The sequence below is a fragment of the Octodon degus genome, unplaced genomic scaffold (assembly GCF_000260255.1).
Source record: "Octodon degus isolate 3935 unplaced genomic scaffold, OctDeg1.0 scaffold00056, whole genome shotgun sequence".
NCBI classification, from domain to species: Eukaryota; Metazoa; Chordata; class Mammalia; order Rodentia; family Octodontidae; genus Octodon; species Octodon degus.
This window is the reverse complement of record NW_004524632.1, coordinates 8,872,874-8,889,515: the sequence shown is the minus strand read 5'-3', so window position 1 is coordinate 8,889,515 and position 16,642 is coordinate 8,872,874. Positions and strand designations below refer to the sequence as shown.

At 61.3% G+C, this 16,642-nt stretch overlaps 1 protein-coding gene across 3 annotated transcripts; it reads right to left on the bottom strand.

Moving 5' to 3' along the window:
* Positions 1-1,412: 1,412 nt before the first annotated feature.
* Stard3 (StAR related lipid transfer domain containing 3) lies at positions 1,413-16,587 on the bottom strand. Of its 3 annotated transcripts, none has more exons than XM_004633706.2 (15): positions 16,498-16,587; positions 8,377-8,642; positions 5,493-5,570; positions 4,971-5,048; positions 4,833-4,886; positions 4,418-4,535; positions 4,180-4,278; positions 3,946-4,001; positions 3,687-3,779; positions 3,139-3,201; positions 2,942-3,037; positions 2,656-2,735; positions 2,476-2,580; positions 2,078-2,171; positions 1,413-1,920 (listed from the first exon to the last, which is right to left on the bottom strand). In XM_004633706.2, the coding sequence occupies exons 2-15, from the start codon at positions 8,593-8,595 to the stop codon at positions 1,816-1,818; spliced, it is 1,338 nt and encodes a 445-aa protein (XP_004633763.1). In that variant the 5' UTR covers positions 8,596-8,642; positions 16,498-16,587; the 3' UTR covers positions 1,413-1,815. The 3 variants fall into 3 exon arrangements, with proteins under 3 accessions (XP_004633763.1, XP_023573754.1, XP_023573753.1); XM_023717986.1 differs by lacking the exon at positions 16,498-16,587 and adding an exon at positions 13,496-13,677 and having other exon boundaries at positions 8,377-8,509; XM_023717985.1 differs by lacking the exon at positions 16,498-16,587 and adding an exon at positions 13,496-13,675.
* Positions 16,588-16,642: the final 55 nt, after the last annotated feature.

Here is a 16,642-nt window from a genome sequence, read left to right as displayed (position 1 = left end):
CGGGGCGGGGGTGCCCGATTCCGGCTGCCCGGGGTCGGAACGCAGCCTCCAGAGGCATAGGGATGCCCCAGCGGTGCCTGGGGTCTCAAGGACCGCACCTCAGGCACCTGGCTGTCAGCGGCAGTGGCACGTGCGCAGCCCCGTGCCACCGTGGTGGTGCTCTGCGCCAGGGGGAGGCAGCAGAGCCTGTCTGTAAACAGCAGGCATTGGTGGCCCGAAGGCGTGACAGGCACTGTCCCCTCCCCGCTGCCTCCTCAGGTCAAGGGTGCCCCCCCATTCCCTGGACCAGAAGGTTCCCGATACCACAGCCACTCCAGGGGAGAGGATGTTAATGCCACACCTGGGACTCGAGGCACCAGCCTCCACCAGGTGCCTTTCCTGTCTGGTCAGTGCTCAGAGAAGGGGTCTGCCAGTAAGGGAGGAGGGAGCAAGTGACCCCATGTTATCCCAGTACCCACGGGGTACAAACGGGGTCATTAGTGCAATCGGCATGAGCAGGCCTTGACAAGGGCACTGCCGGCCCACTCTGGGCATCATGGGCAGTGTCCAGAGGCGTCCGGGTGTGAACTCAGGGCCAGGGCACTAGTGGGCCAGGTGCTGGGAGCAGGTGAGGGATGAGGCCATTGCAGAGGCAGCGATGGGCTGAGGATGAGGCAGCGTGGGGACAGCAGGTGACAGAGCTTGGGTCTAGACTGGGAGTCGCCACGCCCGAGTCTTTAATCTCACCACAACCCCACGATACTGGCCCCAGACCCATTTTCTACAGTTCAACCCTAAGGACTGAACCCAGGGCCTTCGCACAAGCTGCATCCCTAACCCTTTTATTTTTGAGACACGATCTCCATATGTTGTTCAGGCCGATTTCATACTATTGATCTTCCCGCCTTAGCCTCTGGGGGCTGGACGCATAGGTAAGCACCGCACCGCCACACCCCAAGCCAGCAATGCAGGCTCTGACGGGTGAATCTGCCTGGGTCACACTTCGGGCCAGAGCCAAACGGGACCCAGCTGGCCGTAACCGCCCTCAGAGAGGCGGCTACCTGCCTGGGGCCCCAGGCTCCAAGCTACCCCGGGGGGGCAAGCAGACCCTGAGAGGCCTGCGCTCCCAGAGGCGTTCGTGAGCAGGCCCCGCTCCAGGCCACCCAGCCTCAGTCCTGGAGATCAGCAGGATGGCCGCAGCACTCCTGGCCTCCCTGACCCTCAGCCAGCCCTGCGGCTGCCCAGCCACCAGCTCTGCCAACCAAGGCAGCAAATGGCAGAGCAGATGAGGCCAGAGCCATGGTGCTGGTGCTGAGAGGGTGCTTTTGCTTCTTTTTTTTTTTTTTTTTTGGCGGAACCGGGGATTGAACTCAGATCCTTGCATTTGCCAGTCAAGCGCTTATCCTACTGAGCCATCTCCCCGGCCCCTGCTCTTGCTTTTGAATTCATGTCTTTAATTGGCTCACATGACAAGGATCCCAGGAGGCCCTGGAGTAGGGGAGGCCTTGCCCCCTCCCGTGCCCCCACAGTGCGAAAGGTCCGAGGTCTAAGACCCAGCAAGTGGCTGAAAAAGCCAGCAAGAGACAGTGGGCAGACCCTGCTGAGTCTGGCTGTGGCATCCTGATCTCTCTGCGCCTCTGTCCCTGATCCTGGCAAGGTGGGGACGCAGCGCGGCATCAGCATGAACCCCACTTCCTCCTGTCCAAGTGCCCTGGCCCTGCCCAACAGTGTGGCTCAGCGGGCCGAGGGCAGCGGTTGGGATCAAGGTGCTGCCCACGGTCAGGGCCAGTCCCCTCTTGGGCTCCAGGGTCCGTGGCGACCCCATCCACAAGGCGGTCATACCCGGGCCCCCAGCTCCCCAACGCGCTGCCGCAGGTGAAAGGCGAACTCGAACATGGTGGCTGCCAGGCTCTGGTGGATGAGGTACCGCGGCAGGCGGCCCTGCGGGGGCAGGAGAAGTCACCCCAGCCCAGAGGGCCCCTCCTCGCAGCCCACATGGCACTGTGTGCTCAGACTGGTGGGCCCAGGAACAGCTGGGACAGCCATCCGCCCGCTGCAGCCGGGACAGGAGGGAGGCACACAGCCCCCGCAGCCTCACCTTGAGGTCGGTGTTCAGAATCCAGATGAAGGTGCAGGTGCGGGGGTTTCCAGCCGCCTTGAGCACGACGAAGCCCCCAGGCCCGTTCTCCCCTCTGAGGAGAGGCACCACAGCTTGGAAGGGGGTGCCTTCCGGAGGCGGCGGTGGGCCTGCACCCTCCCCCAGCCACACTGAGCACACAGGAATCCACTCCAGAGATAAGGAAGAGGCACCCGGAGGGCACAAGTTTGCCTGTCACCCTGGCAGGGCCCACGCGGAGCCCAACTGCATGTCCCACAAAGGCCTTCGGCCCCAGCAGGCACAGGAGGAAAAGGAGGAAAGGGGAGGGGGGGAGCCGGTCTCCCCAGGCAGAAACCACTCATCCTGGTCCCACCCGGCAGCCCGTGGGCCAGGCTCACCGGACGTATTTGTGCGTCGGGGGCTTGGCACAGTGTGTGGTGGCGATGCCCGAGGACAGGTACCGGTCTCTGCGCCGCTCGATACGCCGGACATTCACAAAGTCCCTAGGGGAGGCAGGGTTAGGAGGGGTGCCAAGACGAGGTCTCGGCCCGGGAGGCCTTGAGGTGTGAGGGGCTCACCTGGGGGAGACCACACCACCTGCAGCGCCTGCCGACACATCATAGGAGACCAGGGTGTTGTCTTCTATCCGCTGCAGGATCTGAGGGCCCACGTGAGGTCTTGAGGTGCCGCCCACCAGAAAGCCCAGGGATGGCATGAGAACATGGGGACCTGGGCCTGGCCCTTTCTACTGGGTCCCCATACGCAGGGCCATGGATCACACAATCTTCTCCAAGTGGCACTATGACCACTCCCCCATTGAACAGATGGGCAAACTGAGGCACACCAGGGCACAGCTGGGCTCACCTGGCAGGCGGTCACCGTCCTGTTCCACAGCGCCATCCGCTCAGGTTGCAGGATGACTTCCTGGTACACCAGCTCCGCCGGACAGGGCAGGAAGGTCTGAGCAAGGCGGACAGCACTGGTAGGCCGAGGGCTCTCTTGGGGGCCTGTGGGGTCTCCCCTGCAACCCCCGACAGGAGTCCTGGGATGCCCCCACTCACCTTCAGGATAAAGGTCTTGCCGTGATAGGGGACCTCTATGGTGGACACAGTGTCTCCGTACTCCTACAGCAGGGACAGAGGGGCATGGGTGGTGGAGGGGCTGGGGCACTGGGAGAACTCACCGCACTGGGGACGTCTGAGCAGCCACTAAAGGCCAGTGGTTGTGATGGGCGTGGGGCGGAGCAGAGGGAAGCTTTGAGCTGAAAAAGCTGCAGCCTGACCAGAAGAACCCTGTCCACAGGGCTCCCACCAGTCCCCAGGGCCTGGGCCAGAGAGAGGGACCAGGCCAGGTCTTTGTTCCCCAAGCCCACCCCAGCCTTCAGAGATAATGTTGTTTTGATCATTAAACAAAACACCAGGCGGGGGGCTGGGGAGTTAGCTCAGTAGAGTAAGTGCTTGCCTGGCAAGCACAAGGGCCTGAGTTCAATCCCCGGTTCCAGGGGGAAAAAAAAAAAACAAAACACCAGGCGGACACTGCCTGGAGCAAGGGTTTGCATCTTTGCTTCAGTGGAGATGCCTGGGGGTGGGGTGGGATGGGGGGTCCTCACGTTATTCTTCTCGAACTTCCAGTTCTCCTCTTGGGCCAAGATCTGGTCCACCACGGCTGTAGCCTCCCTACCCTGGCGGATGTACTCCCGCTCCTGCCAGGGCCGAGGCAGGGCCAGATCAGGGGGCTGGGCTCTGCCCTGAAGTCCACGCCCTCTCAGGCCCCCCCAGAGGGTCCCCCCCGGGGGGTGGGCCTGAGCCGCAGCAGCTTGCTGGCCAGGGAGCCCCTGCCAGGCGGGGTGGGGTGCGTGGCGCAGGTACCTGGGCTGAGAAGCTTCTCTTCCCTGTGACTTCCTCGTCTGATTCATCATCAGACCCTGCGGGGAAACCAGGATGACAAGGGGTGGGGCGGTGTGGGCGAGATGGGGGTCGGGCGGGAGCACGAGGATGTGGGGGCTCAGAGCGTGGGGGAGGGCTGCGGCGGTCCCCGGGGAGCGAGTGGGAACAGAGAGAACACATGCAGCCCCCTCTTTTCCGCTTCCCGGCCGCCCTCACCTGCAAAGGATTCTGGGGGTGAATAGAACTGGCCCTCGGAGAGCGCCCCAGAGAACAGCGGCGGGCCTCGGGCTGCAGCAGCCTGGGCTGCCCGGTACCCTGGGGAGCAGATATGGGGCCACCACTGTCCCTCACCAAGGCCGTCCCAGCCCCTGCGAGGCTACTCACCGTGGGCAAGGTGCCAGGGGCCCTCTCACCCTGGGCTGGGCCTCCCTGCACCCCTGTATTCCACACTCACATCGCTCCTCCTCTGCCTCCTGTGGCAGGACCTTGAAGTCAAGGAACCAGGTCTCCACCCACGCGAGGACGAAAGACACGATGGGGAGCAGGTATCCAAAGGCCCCTTTGCTTAGCAGCTACATGAAGGCAAGGGGGGCTGAGGTCGAAGCACACCCGGCCCACCTGAGACCTGCCCCTACTCTGGGCACCCTCTGTAGCACAGGCCTCTCAGCTGGGGTTAAGTCTGCAGCAGCATAAACCCAGGTGAGACTGCAGGAAGAACTTCCTGATTCCTGAGGTGGCTTGGAAGTAAGCAGGGGAAACCATCGAGGGTGACCACAAGGTGGGATCCACCCACACTCCTACACAGCAACAAGGGCAGATGCCCCACTGCACAGAAATGGCCCCAGGCCAGCCAGACCTGGGCCACTGACCTCAGAGAGGATGACCTTGACAATGAGGAAGGCGCTGGACACTAGCGTGGTGACCTGTAGGGCAGAGGAAAGTGAGGCGGGGAGGGGTCCTCCTCCCCCCCCCCCGACCGGGGCGTGCCCTCCCTGGGGGAGCCTTACCGCGATAACACACCAGTGCCGCAGCCGCAGCACCGCATAGCCCAGTAGCAGCCCAGAGAAGCGGAAGAAGGCCAGGACCTGGCAGGACGGGCCACCAGGGTGAGTGGGTACCCCCACCACTGCAGGGCAACCCCTCGGTCCTTCACCTCCAGGGTCAGTGTCCTCAGGAGAGACAGGTGAGTCTCTCGGGTCACCTGGATGAGACTGGCTTCTTTCTTTTTTGCTTTTTTGAGACCCAGTCTCCACATGCGGTTCAGGCTGGCCTTCAGCTCACTTTGTAACCCAGGCTGGCCTTGAACTCGCAATGATCCTTCTGCCTCAGCCTCCCGGTGCTGGGCTGACAGGTGTGCGCCACCACAGCCGGCTGACTCTGATGTGACTTTGGACAGGGCCCCTGAGGAACCTCCCCAGGCCAGGAGGTCAGGAACAGGGCCTCTCTGGTCCCTCAGGCGAGTGTTACAGAAACAGAAGAACCCACCAATCCCACGATGCTTCCCTCCAGGGTCTCCCCAGGCCACTTACAAAGATGTCGAAGAAGGAGGTTTTGAAGCGGTAGTGGATGATCTCCTGTTCCAGGTTCCTGCGGATGCCCGTGTTGGTCTGGAAGGAAGACGGGAAGAGCTGTGCAGGCAGAGCTGTCTCCCTAGGGTACCCCTGCCTGCCTCGGATCGGGGTGAGACACCCTGGAACAGAGGCTGGCACAGCTACGCGTCCACGCAAAGGGGCCTCAGCCAGAGGCTGGGGACCCTGCGTGCCGATACCACCCCTCAAGCAGCAGCCAGCTGTCACGGCACGTGCCTTTCTTCCTGGTACCGGGAGGCTGAGGCAAGAGGGTCACTGTGAACTTCAGAGCAGCCTGGACTGCATCATGAGTTCAAGACCAGTCTCAGCTACAGTGAGACCCTGTCTCAAAAACCTGAACCAAACAGAATCAAAAACCAAACAGGAGGGGCCGGGGAGATGGCTCAGTCGAATAAACGCTTGCCTGGCAAGCACAAGGGCCTGAGTTCAATCCCCGGTGCTGGGCTCAAGTGCTCTGCCCTGGAGGTCTGGTCCTAGGGAAGGAGAGGGGGCCACGGGATGGGGCGGGGGGCCAGGCCAGGAGCCTCCTGGGGGGCTGCCTCCCCCTTCAGTCCCCATGGGGGCTGGGCCCGTGGGTGGTGCTGGGAGACAGAGCCCTAGGCAGTGGACACTCAGGTCTGTGCTCAAGGAGCAGAACTGATCAGGCCGCAGAGCAGAGCGGGACACCCTCACGTGTCCCCCCACCGTCCGCTACCCTCACACACCCAGCCCCCAGAGCCCGGCCAGACTCCAGAGCCTGTGGCCATCTCCTTGGAAACGACGAGCACCAGCACCCCTGGAAAAGGGGGAGCACAGCCCAGGAAGCCCAGGAGGACCCCTCACAGCCACCTGGATGGGGGTGTCTGGCCTCCTGCAATCATGTGAATCTGGGGGTCTCACAAGAAAGCAGATCATTGGGGCACTGGGCCCGAGCCCCAGGGAGCCTGTAAAGCTGCAAGTGGCTCAGGCTGGGGACAGACTGACACCCTAACACGCAAGTACTCCACCACACCCCACCCCGCCAGTGACATCTGACATCCCCTCTTGTGCCGGGGGGGGGGGTCCCCAGCCCAGTGCACCTAAAGCTCTGCAGGGTGAGTGGGGGTTTGGTCCCTGTTTTGCCAGTCTCTGCGCCGGTCACAGAGCAGGTCCAGGGTCCTGTGTGCCCCGGCCGACACAGACACAGCCGGAGAAGTGCACGGCACCCGCGGCAGATGCAGAAAGAAACCAACACAACTGGAAACGAGGAATGTCCCCCTTCGGGGCCCACCGAGTGGGGCAGGGCAGCCCCACCAATGCTCACACCCAGAGTTCCGAAAGTTTTCCTCGCAGTGGGAAACAGGAGCGAGGTTCTCACACTTAGCAGGGAGTCTCAGTAGGCAGAGAGCCTGCAGCGCCCACCCGCCCGCCTCCTGACACTGAGCCGCTTCGGCAGAGGCTGGAAGTGCTCTGCTCCCAGTTACAACTCCTGCACTGGACAGAGCGTGGGGTCCAGAGTTTGCCTGGATGCCAGTTGGGACCTTCCAAAGGAGAATCCCAGGGCCTTGAAGTTCTGCGAAGGCCTGTCTGTTCCCAAGTCCCCCATGGCAGTGGCCGTCACAGTGCCGATGGCAGCTCAGTTCTGCTGCAGAAGGACAGCCACCGGCCCACCTCAGCCCTCACACACCCAGCATCAGAGCGGCCTCGGTCTCTAGGCCGGCCCCTGCCCAAAACGTCAGTTCTAGCAAGACAAGCACTGTTGAGACTGGGCGTGGTGGTGCACACCTGTAATCCCAGCACTTGGGAGGCTGCAAACAGGAGAATCACTGAGTCCGATCTACATAGTGAGACCCTGTAGGCCAAGATGGGAGGACACAAAGTTCTAGTGCAAACTGCATAACTTAGTGACTTAGCAAGACCCCATTTCAAAATAAAAAATAACAAAAGCGGTGGAGATGTAGCTTAGTGCAAAGTCTCTGGGTCCAATCTCCAGTACAGGAAAGAAAAAGAGGCACTGTTAGCTGGGCCTATAGTCGCGGTGAATCAGAAGACTGAGGCAGGAGGACTGCTTGAGCTTCCAAGTTCAAGGCCAGCCTGGGCAACATAGCAAGACCCACTTAAAACACAACACAAAACACCCAAGCAAGCAAACACACAGGCACTGTATTCCTGTCATCCAAGCCTGAGACCTCAAGGGCCAGTGTCCCCCAGAAGAAGGGGTGGTTCCCCCCAGGGAGACCAAGCCTGCTCAGCCCCACACCCACTGGCTGTGCTGTCCTGGAGGGGTGCTGTGGACCCTTCAGGTTGGGGCAGCTCTGTCTCTCTCTCTCTTTTGGTAGAACCGGGGATTGAACTCAGGCCCTTGCACTTGCCAGGGAAGCGCTTATTCCACAGAGCCATCTCCCCGGCCCTCTGTCTCCAGGTCAATAGGCTGCATTTCACCAAAACCAGAGCACCAAATTGGGGGTGTCCACTGTTCCCTCCCCACTGCACCCCTGTGATTAGCACAGGGCCTAGGACCTAGCCAGGGCTCAAGACGTTTTACTGAGAGAAAGAAGGGAGCACGTGAATGAGCTACAGCTGTGGAGCAGAGCAGACACAAGCCTGGAGCTCGAGCACCGCCAGGGCTGCAGGAGGGGAGGCCCACCACCGCTGTTCCCAGGGCACCCACCAGGGGGCAGCACCCAGCAAGGCCGGGAAGCGGAGGTCCAAAGTCGGGAGGCCTGTGACTCCATTTCCTCGCCAGAAGGTGACAGCCTCAGCTGTGATCGCCAGGCCTTCCTCTGCCCCATGGGACAGGCAGATGGGTAAACTGAGGCCCAGTGAGTGATGCCATGCCCCTCCCGTCTGGCCACGCCCCACTCACGTTCAGCTCAATGATCCAGAGCAGGGAGATGAACAGCAGGTCAAAGGTGACAAAGAGGCAGAAGGTGCGGCGGACATCGGAGATGGCCCGGGTCTTCTCTGGGGTTGCCGGGAGGAGGTGTGAGAGGCTCTGGCTGTGGGACAGCGACGCGCTCAGGGACGCCATGGCTGGCAGGCTGCGCTCCAGGTCCGGGGCCAGCTCCCCAGGCAGTTTGCTCATCCTGGTGGCCCCGTGCTGGGTGGGGACCTGGGGCCTCAGCGGCAGGGCTGGGAACGGGTGAGGCGGTCAGGGTCCTGGCGGTCACTGAGTCCCCTTGGCCTGCAGCCTGCACCAGCCCCCACCCAGAGGGGCCAGACCCATCTCCCAGCCCAGCTGTCTCGGCTCACCCTGGGGCCCCTGCTGCCACCCACCTGCTCCAGGGGCCTGGGGCCACCGCCAAGGCCCGGCCCTGGTGCTCAGCCTCCACCTAGCCCTGTCAACAGCCTCTGTCCCCGCCCCGGAGAGGCCTGGGCTCTGTTCTTTGTTTCCAGCACAAAGCACATTCCCTGGGGCTCCCCCTCCTGCCACCCGAGGCCCTAGCAACTGTGTGCCGGACCAGGGACATCTTGGAACCTGCTCCCACCCCGCTGCCCAGCTGGGGGGTGGCATGGGATTGCGGGGCACATCACCCCTCCTGCTGCTCGGAAAGCCCTGTTCCGCAGGTGGCACAGGAGGGACTTCAGGGAAGGAGACACCAGCTGCTGCCATTCCGGTCCTGGCCACCTTGCTGGGCCCTCTCATGACCTCCGCCCAGCACTTCCAACCCTCTGACCCAGGTGTCGTGGTAGGGATCCTCCATGTGGCCACCTGCCCGGTCTCTGGACCCTGGGACCAGGCTGTCTCCACAGCCCGGAATGCCCCTGCCCCATAGCACAGCGCTGCGCTGCTGAGACCGCTCTCGGCCGAGGCCTCGCCATGTCCTTCCCCTCTCATTAGCCAGATACCAACCACGTGGCTGGTCGCTCTAGCCCACCAGGCACTGCTGTTTCCAGGCGCCCAGCACAGAGCACGGCCTTCTGATCCGACTGCTGCATGTGGAGGGCGCGAGGCGATCCCGGCAGAGAGCGTGGCTTCCTGCTGCTTGCCACCCAAGCGTCCACGCGGGACAGGACTGCTCTGCCCAGTCACAGTGGGGACCCAAGCTCAGAGAAGTATCCTAACATCCTAATCACAACAGGAGCGCACCCCACTTGCGCCTGCCTGCAGCCCCTGGGCCGGGGGCCCCTGCTCCACCCACTCGCTGAGCTACAGGCGGCCTGTCCCCTGGGCAGGAGCAGGAGTGGCTGATGCCAAGGGGCCTGACACACCAGCCTGGCAAGCACTGAGCCACTGGAGTGGCCCCTCCTAAGCCCCCAGTTCATGGCTGGTGGGATGCCAGACCCCTAAAGCCCCGCCAACAGGAGAGGCAGCAACGCCGCCCTAAGGTTACCCCAATGCCACCCACTCTGGGTCCCCATGACAAGTCTCTACGGAGACTTCTGAGGCACAGGAGCCAGAGGGACACAAGAGGCTGCCGGCGACAAAGCGTAACATCCATCAGCCCAGCTGCGTGTCCCCCGCCGCGATGGGTCGCAGCTCCAGGGCTGGCGACATTGCCTTGGCGCTTACGGCCGCCCGGGCCCTGCTGGCCTGTCTGCCTTGCTTTCCGTCACCGTCTTTCTCATCCATGGCTTTCACAAAGTAACTTTCCACCTGTGTGTGTTTTGTGTCTTTTTACTTTTAATCTCTTTCTTATGACTGTCTTTTTTGTTGTTTGTTTAAAACAGAAATCTGACCTGGGTGTGGCAGTGCGTGTCTGAAATCCCAGCACTCTGGGAGGCCGAGGCAGGAGAACTGTACACTGAGGCCCCGCCTGGGTAACTGTGACTCAGGACAAGGTTGCCTGAAGATTAAAAAAATAAAGAAATGGGGTGGGGCTGGAGCTCCGTGCCATGGGCCTGGGTTCAATCCCAGCACCAACAAAAATGAAAGGAAAAGAAAAAGGATGGTAGGGAAGGGCTGGGGAGATAGCTCAGTAGAATAAGCGCTTGCCTGGCAAGCACAGGGTCCCGAGTTCAATCCCTGGTACCACAAAACAAAACAACAACAACAAAAAAGTGTTGTTTTGGGCCAGGGAGATGGCTCAGTGGAATAAGTGCTTGCCTGGCAAGTGCAGGGGCCTGAGTTCAATCCCTGGTTCTGCAAAAAAAAAAAAAAAAAAAAAGAAAAAGAAAAAGAAAAGAAAAGAAAGGGTGATAGGGAGGAAGGGAGAGAAAAGGAAAAGGGGGAGAAAGAAACTACCAGAAATTTGGGCTGGGGATGGAGCTCAGTGCTTATCCAATAAGCACTAGGCCCAGTACAGCAACAAGCAAATAAACAAAGTACCCTGTCCCTTTCCAGAGGCTGAAGTCCACAATCGAGGCAAGGGCAGAACGCACTCCCGAGGCTCCCTGCCTCTGCTTCCCGGCCGCCTACGCCATCTTCTCCAAGAACACCGTGGCATCGTGAACCCGAGCCGCTCATCCTGCCTCAGCCTCCTGGGTGCCAGGATCACAGGCCTACACCACCACGCCTGGTCCACAGATATTTTACAGTTTTGTCTGTCTGTAGCCCTAAAGATGAATCCCCTCCTGGTGCACGAGAGCCCAAGGCTCTAGCACACTGCAGCTCTAACCCCGGGACAGGGGTTAGACCCCAGGACAGACGCCCGGGGGACGCGCAGCCCTTGGCCTGGGCCCATGAGCACCTGGGCTGCATGTGTAGTTGCTGAGGTGTCGCCCAGTGCCCGCGGCAGCCCACAGCTCTCCCTGTGTCCCAGGCCTAGGCTGTTACCTCTCCCTGTACAGGCTGCGCTCTGCCCCTTGCTCCACCCTGGATGTTTCCAGCGCCTGCCCGCCCTGACTCCCTGGCTCCCTCCCTCCCTGGCACAGGCTGGGTGGTAGAAGCGTGGATGTTAGACCTACTCAGAGCAAAAGCGCCAACACCTCAGGCCTATGTGCCCAATGGGGCGAGGCTCAAAGGGGCTGAGAGTGGGGGTGCAGGTGAGGGCACAGGAGGGGCTTCAAGGGCCTCAAGGCTCAACATGACATCCTCACAGGAGCCAGGAGTTCCCGGACCTGTGCCCAATGTCTGCTCCTGGAGCCTTTGCTGATCTCAGGAGTTCGCTGAGTTTACAAAGCCCCTCACACCACTGCTTTTCTGTGACACAGTGTTCCATTGTAGGTTCAGGCCGGGCCCCAACTTGCCTCCTCCCGCATCAGCTTCCTGGAGCCAGGTGTGTACCCCTGTGCCCAGCTTCCAGGCTTCCTTGAGGTCAGGGTGAAAATGTGGCTCACTGGGTGACTTCAAAAGGTCTGGGAGCTGCGCCAGTCAACTAGGGACCCGACCTTGGCCTGCGACTGCCCCTGCCGACTGCCCCTGCTGGCCGCCCAAGCGCGAGGGCAGAGGCTGGAGTCTGCCAGGAGGAAGCCCACAGGAGAGGTATGAGGCTGGCGATGGCCAGGCGGCACCCAGCGCACCCCTCCCCACACCGACCCTGCTGAGTCCTCCGTGCTGCAGAGGTGTCCAGGGGACAGCACTGGCTGGCAGCATGCGGAAGGCAAAGGGAGGGAGGGAACAAAGCAGGGCTACCTCAGTCCTGGGCTGGGGGCTGCTGAGTCTGGGAACCTGAGCAGCTCGGGGGCCTGGACACCCTAGATTCTTTCAAGTGGAGGGCGCTAGGCAGATTTCTCCAGCCCTGGCTTCTCCTCCAGGCCAAAGATGCCACAGGAGCAGCTCTGCGCATGTGCAATGGGGCTTCCCTGCAGCAGACCTGGGCAGCTGTAGCACAGGAAAGGGCCAGTTTGTGGACGCACGCGCGTGTGTGTGCTCATGCCCGCGTGTGCGTGTGTGCGTGCATGTGTGTGTATCAGACCCAGCCCGGCAAGGCTGCTGTCAAGTCTGGCCTCCAGGCCAAGCACTGGCTCAAAGGTGGCTGGGATGCACAAGTGGGATCAAAGACTGAGCTCCCCACTCCAGCCCCCGATTTCCACAGGCCAAAGGGGGCTGGGGTACAAATGATGGGGTCCTTGTCAGCCCTGGGGTCCCACGCCAAAGGCCCCAGCCACCTGACTGCAGCTCCTGCCCACATCCAGTCTGCGACAAGGCCACTTACTTCCTAGGCTAGGCCCGGCTGCTTCACCTGCTACCTGGGGCAGTGTCCTGAGTGGGTCCATCCGGGCACCCTGAGATAGCAGGGCATTCCCACCCTAACCTGGCCAAAGTGCCCAAGAGCTAGAACTTGTCCCGGGCTGTGTCACCCACATTCACAAACAAAAACATTTCCAGGGTGTATGGCTCCCCAAGCCCTCTCCTGAAGAGAGGGGGCTCTGGGACTCCAGGAAATGCTGTCCTCGCCCTACGCTCCCATGGTGCTGGTGGCAGCGGGTCCCCGGGGGCCTCAGCCCCTAAGTGGGTTTGGTGAAGAACAGCAAGAACCAGGCTCCAAGCCAGAAGGGCCGCACCCTGGATCCCCACCTTTCTGGTCACTTAATCTCCGTCTCAGGTTCCTCCTCTGCATAGCGGGCCGGTGAACCATCAGGTCCTCACTGTCAGGTGTAAATGACTCATTGGGTGTCAGGGCCCAGAGTGTCCTGACCTGGCCGTGGCTTTGTGACCGTCAGTCGGCTGCTACTCCCGCCTTGTTTTCCCTCTAGACAGAAGGCTGGTAGTGCCCAAGGGCTACAGGGCAAGCAGCCCTGCGATTCCCAGGGTAACAGGGAGCTCCCCGGGATCCTCCTGCCTCAGCCTCCCACACATAAAGCCTTGTCTTTAGAGTTGTCTTTCAGTTACAAATGCTAGGACACCAGGGGTTTACCAGTGCCAGAGCACTGCCCAGGCTCATGGCGGATATTCAGGGAATGTGACACTCATGTCACCTCTCTGCTTCAGGCCCCAACTGGCCCTCCACAACTGGGAGTTGAGAGGAACTGATTTCCTGGGCACTCAAAGACAGGGTACCACTCCCTTCCCTCCCAAGTCCCAGGAGCCAGGGGAGGCAACCCTTCCATCACCAGGGTACAGGGGGAGGAGGGACCACCCTCTTGCTCTGGAGCCCACCCACCCCATGCCAGCCCAGGACACAGTGGCGACAGCAGCCCCTTCTGGGTTTCCCCGGCCTGCTTCCTCATCCGGAGCTTCTTCCTCCTACTGGGGGAACTCAAACCCTCTAGTTCACATGTCACCTCCTTGACAGTGTCCCCTGCCCCCTCCAGCTGGCCTGGCCCCTCAGGACTCTGGCTCAGACACCCCCACCCACAGCACGGACCTTCCCACTTGAGGCCAGGCCGCCGAGTCCTGCATGGCTCAGTGGCCATCACACACAGCTGTGTCGAGGAGTGAGCTGCCTCTGGCCTAACGTCCGCCCCCCCAGGAAGCCACCGAAGCTCTCTGGACCTCGGTTTGTTGGCCTGGATAGTGGGGATAAGAAGCGCCCCACATGGGACTGTGGGGGAGGGGAGACTGCCATGGGCAGGGGTATGTCCCCAGAGACACTTTAATAAAGCAGTGTTGCAAAGCTCAAGCCAGGCTCTCTTTCTCTTTTGCTCCTGGGGGAAGAGGATGGTGGCCCGAGCTGAAAGAGAAGGCCAAGTTCTTCCCTAGCCTCTTCCTCCACACAGGCCGGGGCCCAGGAGTCCTGAGAAGTGGACCGACCCAGCCTCGCTGTCCCCCCACCCCATGGGCAACCTGGCGACCCCACGACACCTGCCCCAGCCCTAGTGACGCCGGGTCAAACGGGGCTGCTGTGGTGAGGTTCTCGGGCAGCGGGAAGGGGTCGCCGCCTTCCCAGGGAGCAGCAAAAGCCAGACTTTGGTCTTCTCAAGGAAAGGCCCTGAGTGTTGGGGTGCATGGCATCAGCAGGGCTCCCCCAACACCCGGCGGAGCAGCCAGAGCCCCGGGCAGGCGAGGCCAGCCCCAACACCAGGGTCCAGACCTCTGTCACAACCATGATGAGCCCACTGGAGGCCGCTTCGTCTCGCCCTGGCTCCCAGCGCTCCGCATTCTCCCAGGGCGGGAGCTTACAGCGCAGCGCCAACCCACGTGGGTCCACACACTGGGTCTGGGCCTTCGTCATCCGGAATTCTCAGTAACAAATTCAGCCCCCCCCATTCCCTTCACCCTGAGTTTTCATTTACAACAAAGTGAGCCCCATGAGCTGTCCTTGAGTAGCTTATGAAATTAAAAATCATAAGGAACCAAGGAGCTTCTGGATTGTTTGAGCAGGTGCTAGGGAATAAATCCAGGCAGCCACACACTTCTACACGGAATTACATTCCAGCCCTTTTTAAACTGCATTTTGAGCCACGTTCTCATTCAGGCATCCCTGCTGGCCTCAAGGCTGCAATCCTCCTGCCTCAGTCTCAGAGAAGAGGGCCAGGGATATAGCTCAGCGGCACAAGCCCAGTCTGGCAAAGCGCAAGGTCCTGAGTTCGATTTCTGGTACTAAAAAGTCTCCAGAGGAGCTGGATTAGAAGGATGACGGCCGCATCCCCTTTGGTTGTCCTTGCGTACGTGACAGTAACCCGGGCATTGCCTGAGCACTCCCGGCCTGGCCGGTTCGGGCCCTTTGCACTCGCCCTTTCATCCTCACAGCCCCTCAAGGCAGGCACAAAGCAGGAGACTGAGACAGAGCGCTGACCCCACAGGCCACAGGGCAATGCGAGGAGCCGCGCGGGGGGAATGGAGGGCCCTGGAATCACGGGAGAAGGGAACCCAGAGACGAGGCTGCCCAAGCAGCGGGAGAACAGGCAGAAGGGAGCCAGCAGGGCAGAAGAGGTGGGTCGCTGTGTGCGAGGGAACAGAATCGGGGACAGGAGGTGAGAGCTGAGCAAACCCCAAGCACAGATCCAGCCTCTTAAAATAGGCGACAGGAAGCAGTGAGTTATGGAGGAAGTGACAGATTTGTGTTCTGACACAAGGCCTGCAGTAGGAGACTGGCTCACAGGAAGTCGTGATGAGAAGATGCTACCAAACCCGGTGCGTGGGCGGCGCCTGTGATCCCAGCACTAGGGAGGCTGGGGCAGGAGGGTCGCTGTGAGTTCCAGGGCAGCCTGCCCTACAAAGTGAGACCCTGTCTCAAACAACAACAGCAACAAAAGCTGCTATGAAGCTTTTGTAATAGTCGTGTAGGAGAAATATATCGAAAAAAGAAAGAAAGAAAGAAATACATGGGAGGAGGGTGGACAAAGAGGGGGAAGAAAGACCCGAGGCTCGGTAAGTTAGCTGCCTGCTTGGTCCCCTTTCAGAGGTGGGAACCGAGGAAGAAGGGGAAGTGGAAGGCGGGAAGAATGGATCTGCAGGGAGATCGGTTCAGCTGAAGGCCCGAGAGCTCCCGGAGGGGACGCGCCCCGCGGGCAGCTGCACAGCTGAATCCTGGGGAGCAGACGGGACCTCCGGAGTCAGATTCACGGGGGGGGGGGGGGGGGGACCAGGCAAGCGGGACGCCGGAGGCGGGGACTCAGGAGGTGGGGCCGTTTCTAAGGACTCGGCATGGTGTCCACGGTGCTTTCTATCACAAAGCTGCTCTTCCCCCCCAACAACAACAAAGGCGGAAGCGGTGGCGCACGCCCGTAATCTCAGCACTCGGGAGGCTGAGGCAGGAGGATCGCTGCGACTTCGAGGTCATCCTGGGCTACAAAGTGAACTCAAGGCCAGCCTGAGCTGTAGAGCGAGACCCTGTCTTAAAAAGACAAACAAAACAAAGTTACTCCCAGCCATTTCCAAAGGAAGTCGGGGAACCAGCGGACGACACTGAGACGCAGACCTAACGGAACGTGCGAAGACTGTCTCTGATCCTGAGCTTCCCTCGATGCCCAACGCAGTCCCCTAGCCTCCCCGCTGTCGTTCCCAAAGCTCGCGTGAGCCCTCTCGGGGGGCCGCCGAGCCCCAGCCCACCTCGGGGAGCAGGACGGCCGGGAAGAGGAAGGGGGCGGAACCCAGAACGCGGGGGCCGTACGCCGGGTCGGACGGAACCTTGAACGGACACCGGGCGGTGAAGCAGCATCCGGCGGCGAGAGCTCGCCTTCGTACCAACCCCCGGATCCCCGGGACGTCTGTAGAACCCACCTGCTCCATGTCAGCGACGGTCCTAACTCTTCCCGACCCAGGCACAGTCCAGCCCCGCGCTCCGCAGCGCCTCCGAGCGGAAGGAGATCGCCTGGCGGAGCCACTTCCGCCCCTAAGCCCGCCCCCAGAGCGAGCCGGGAATTGC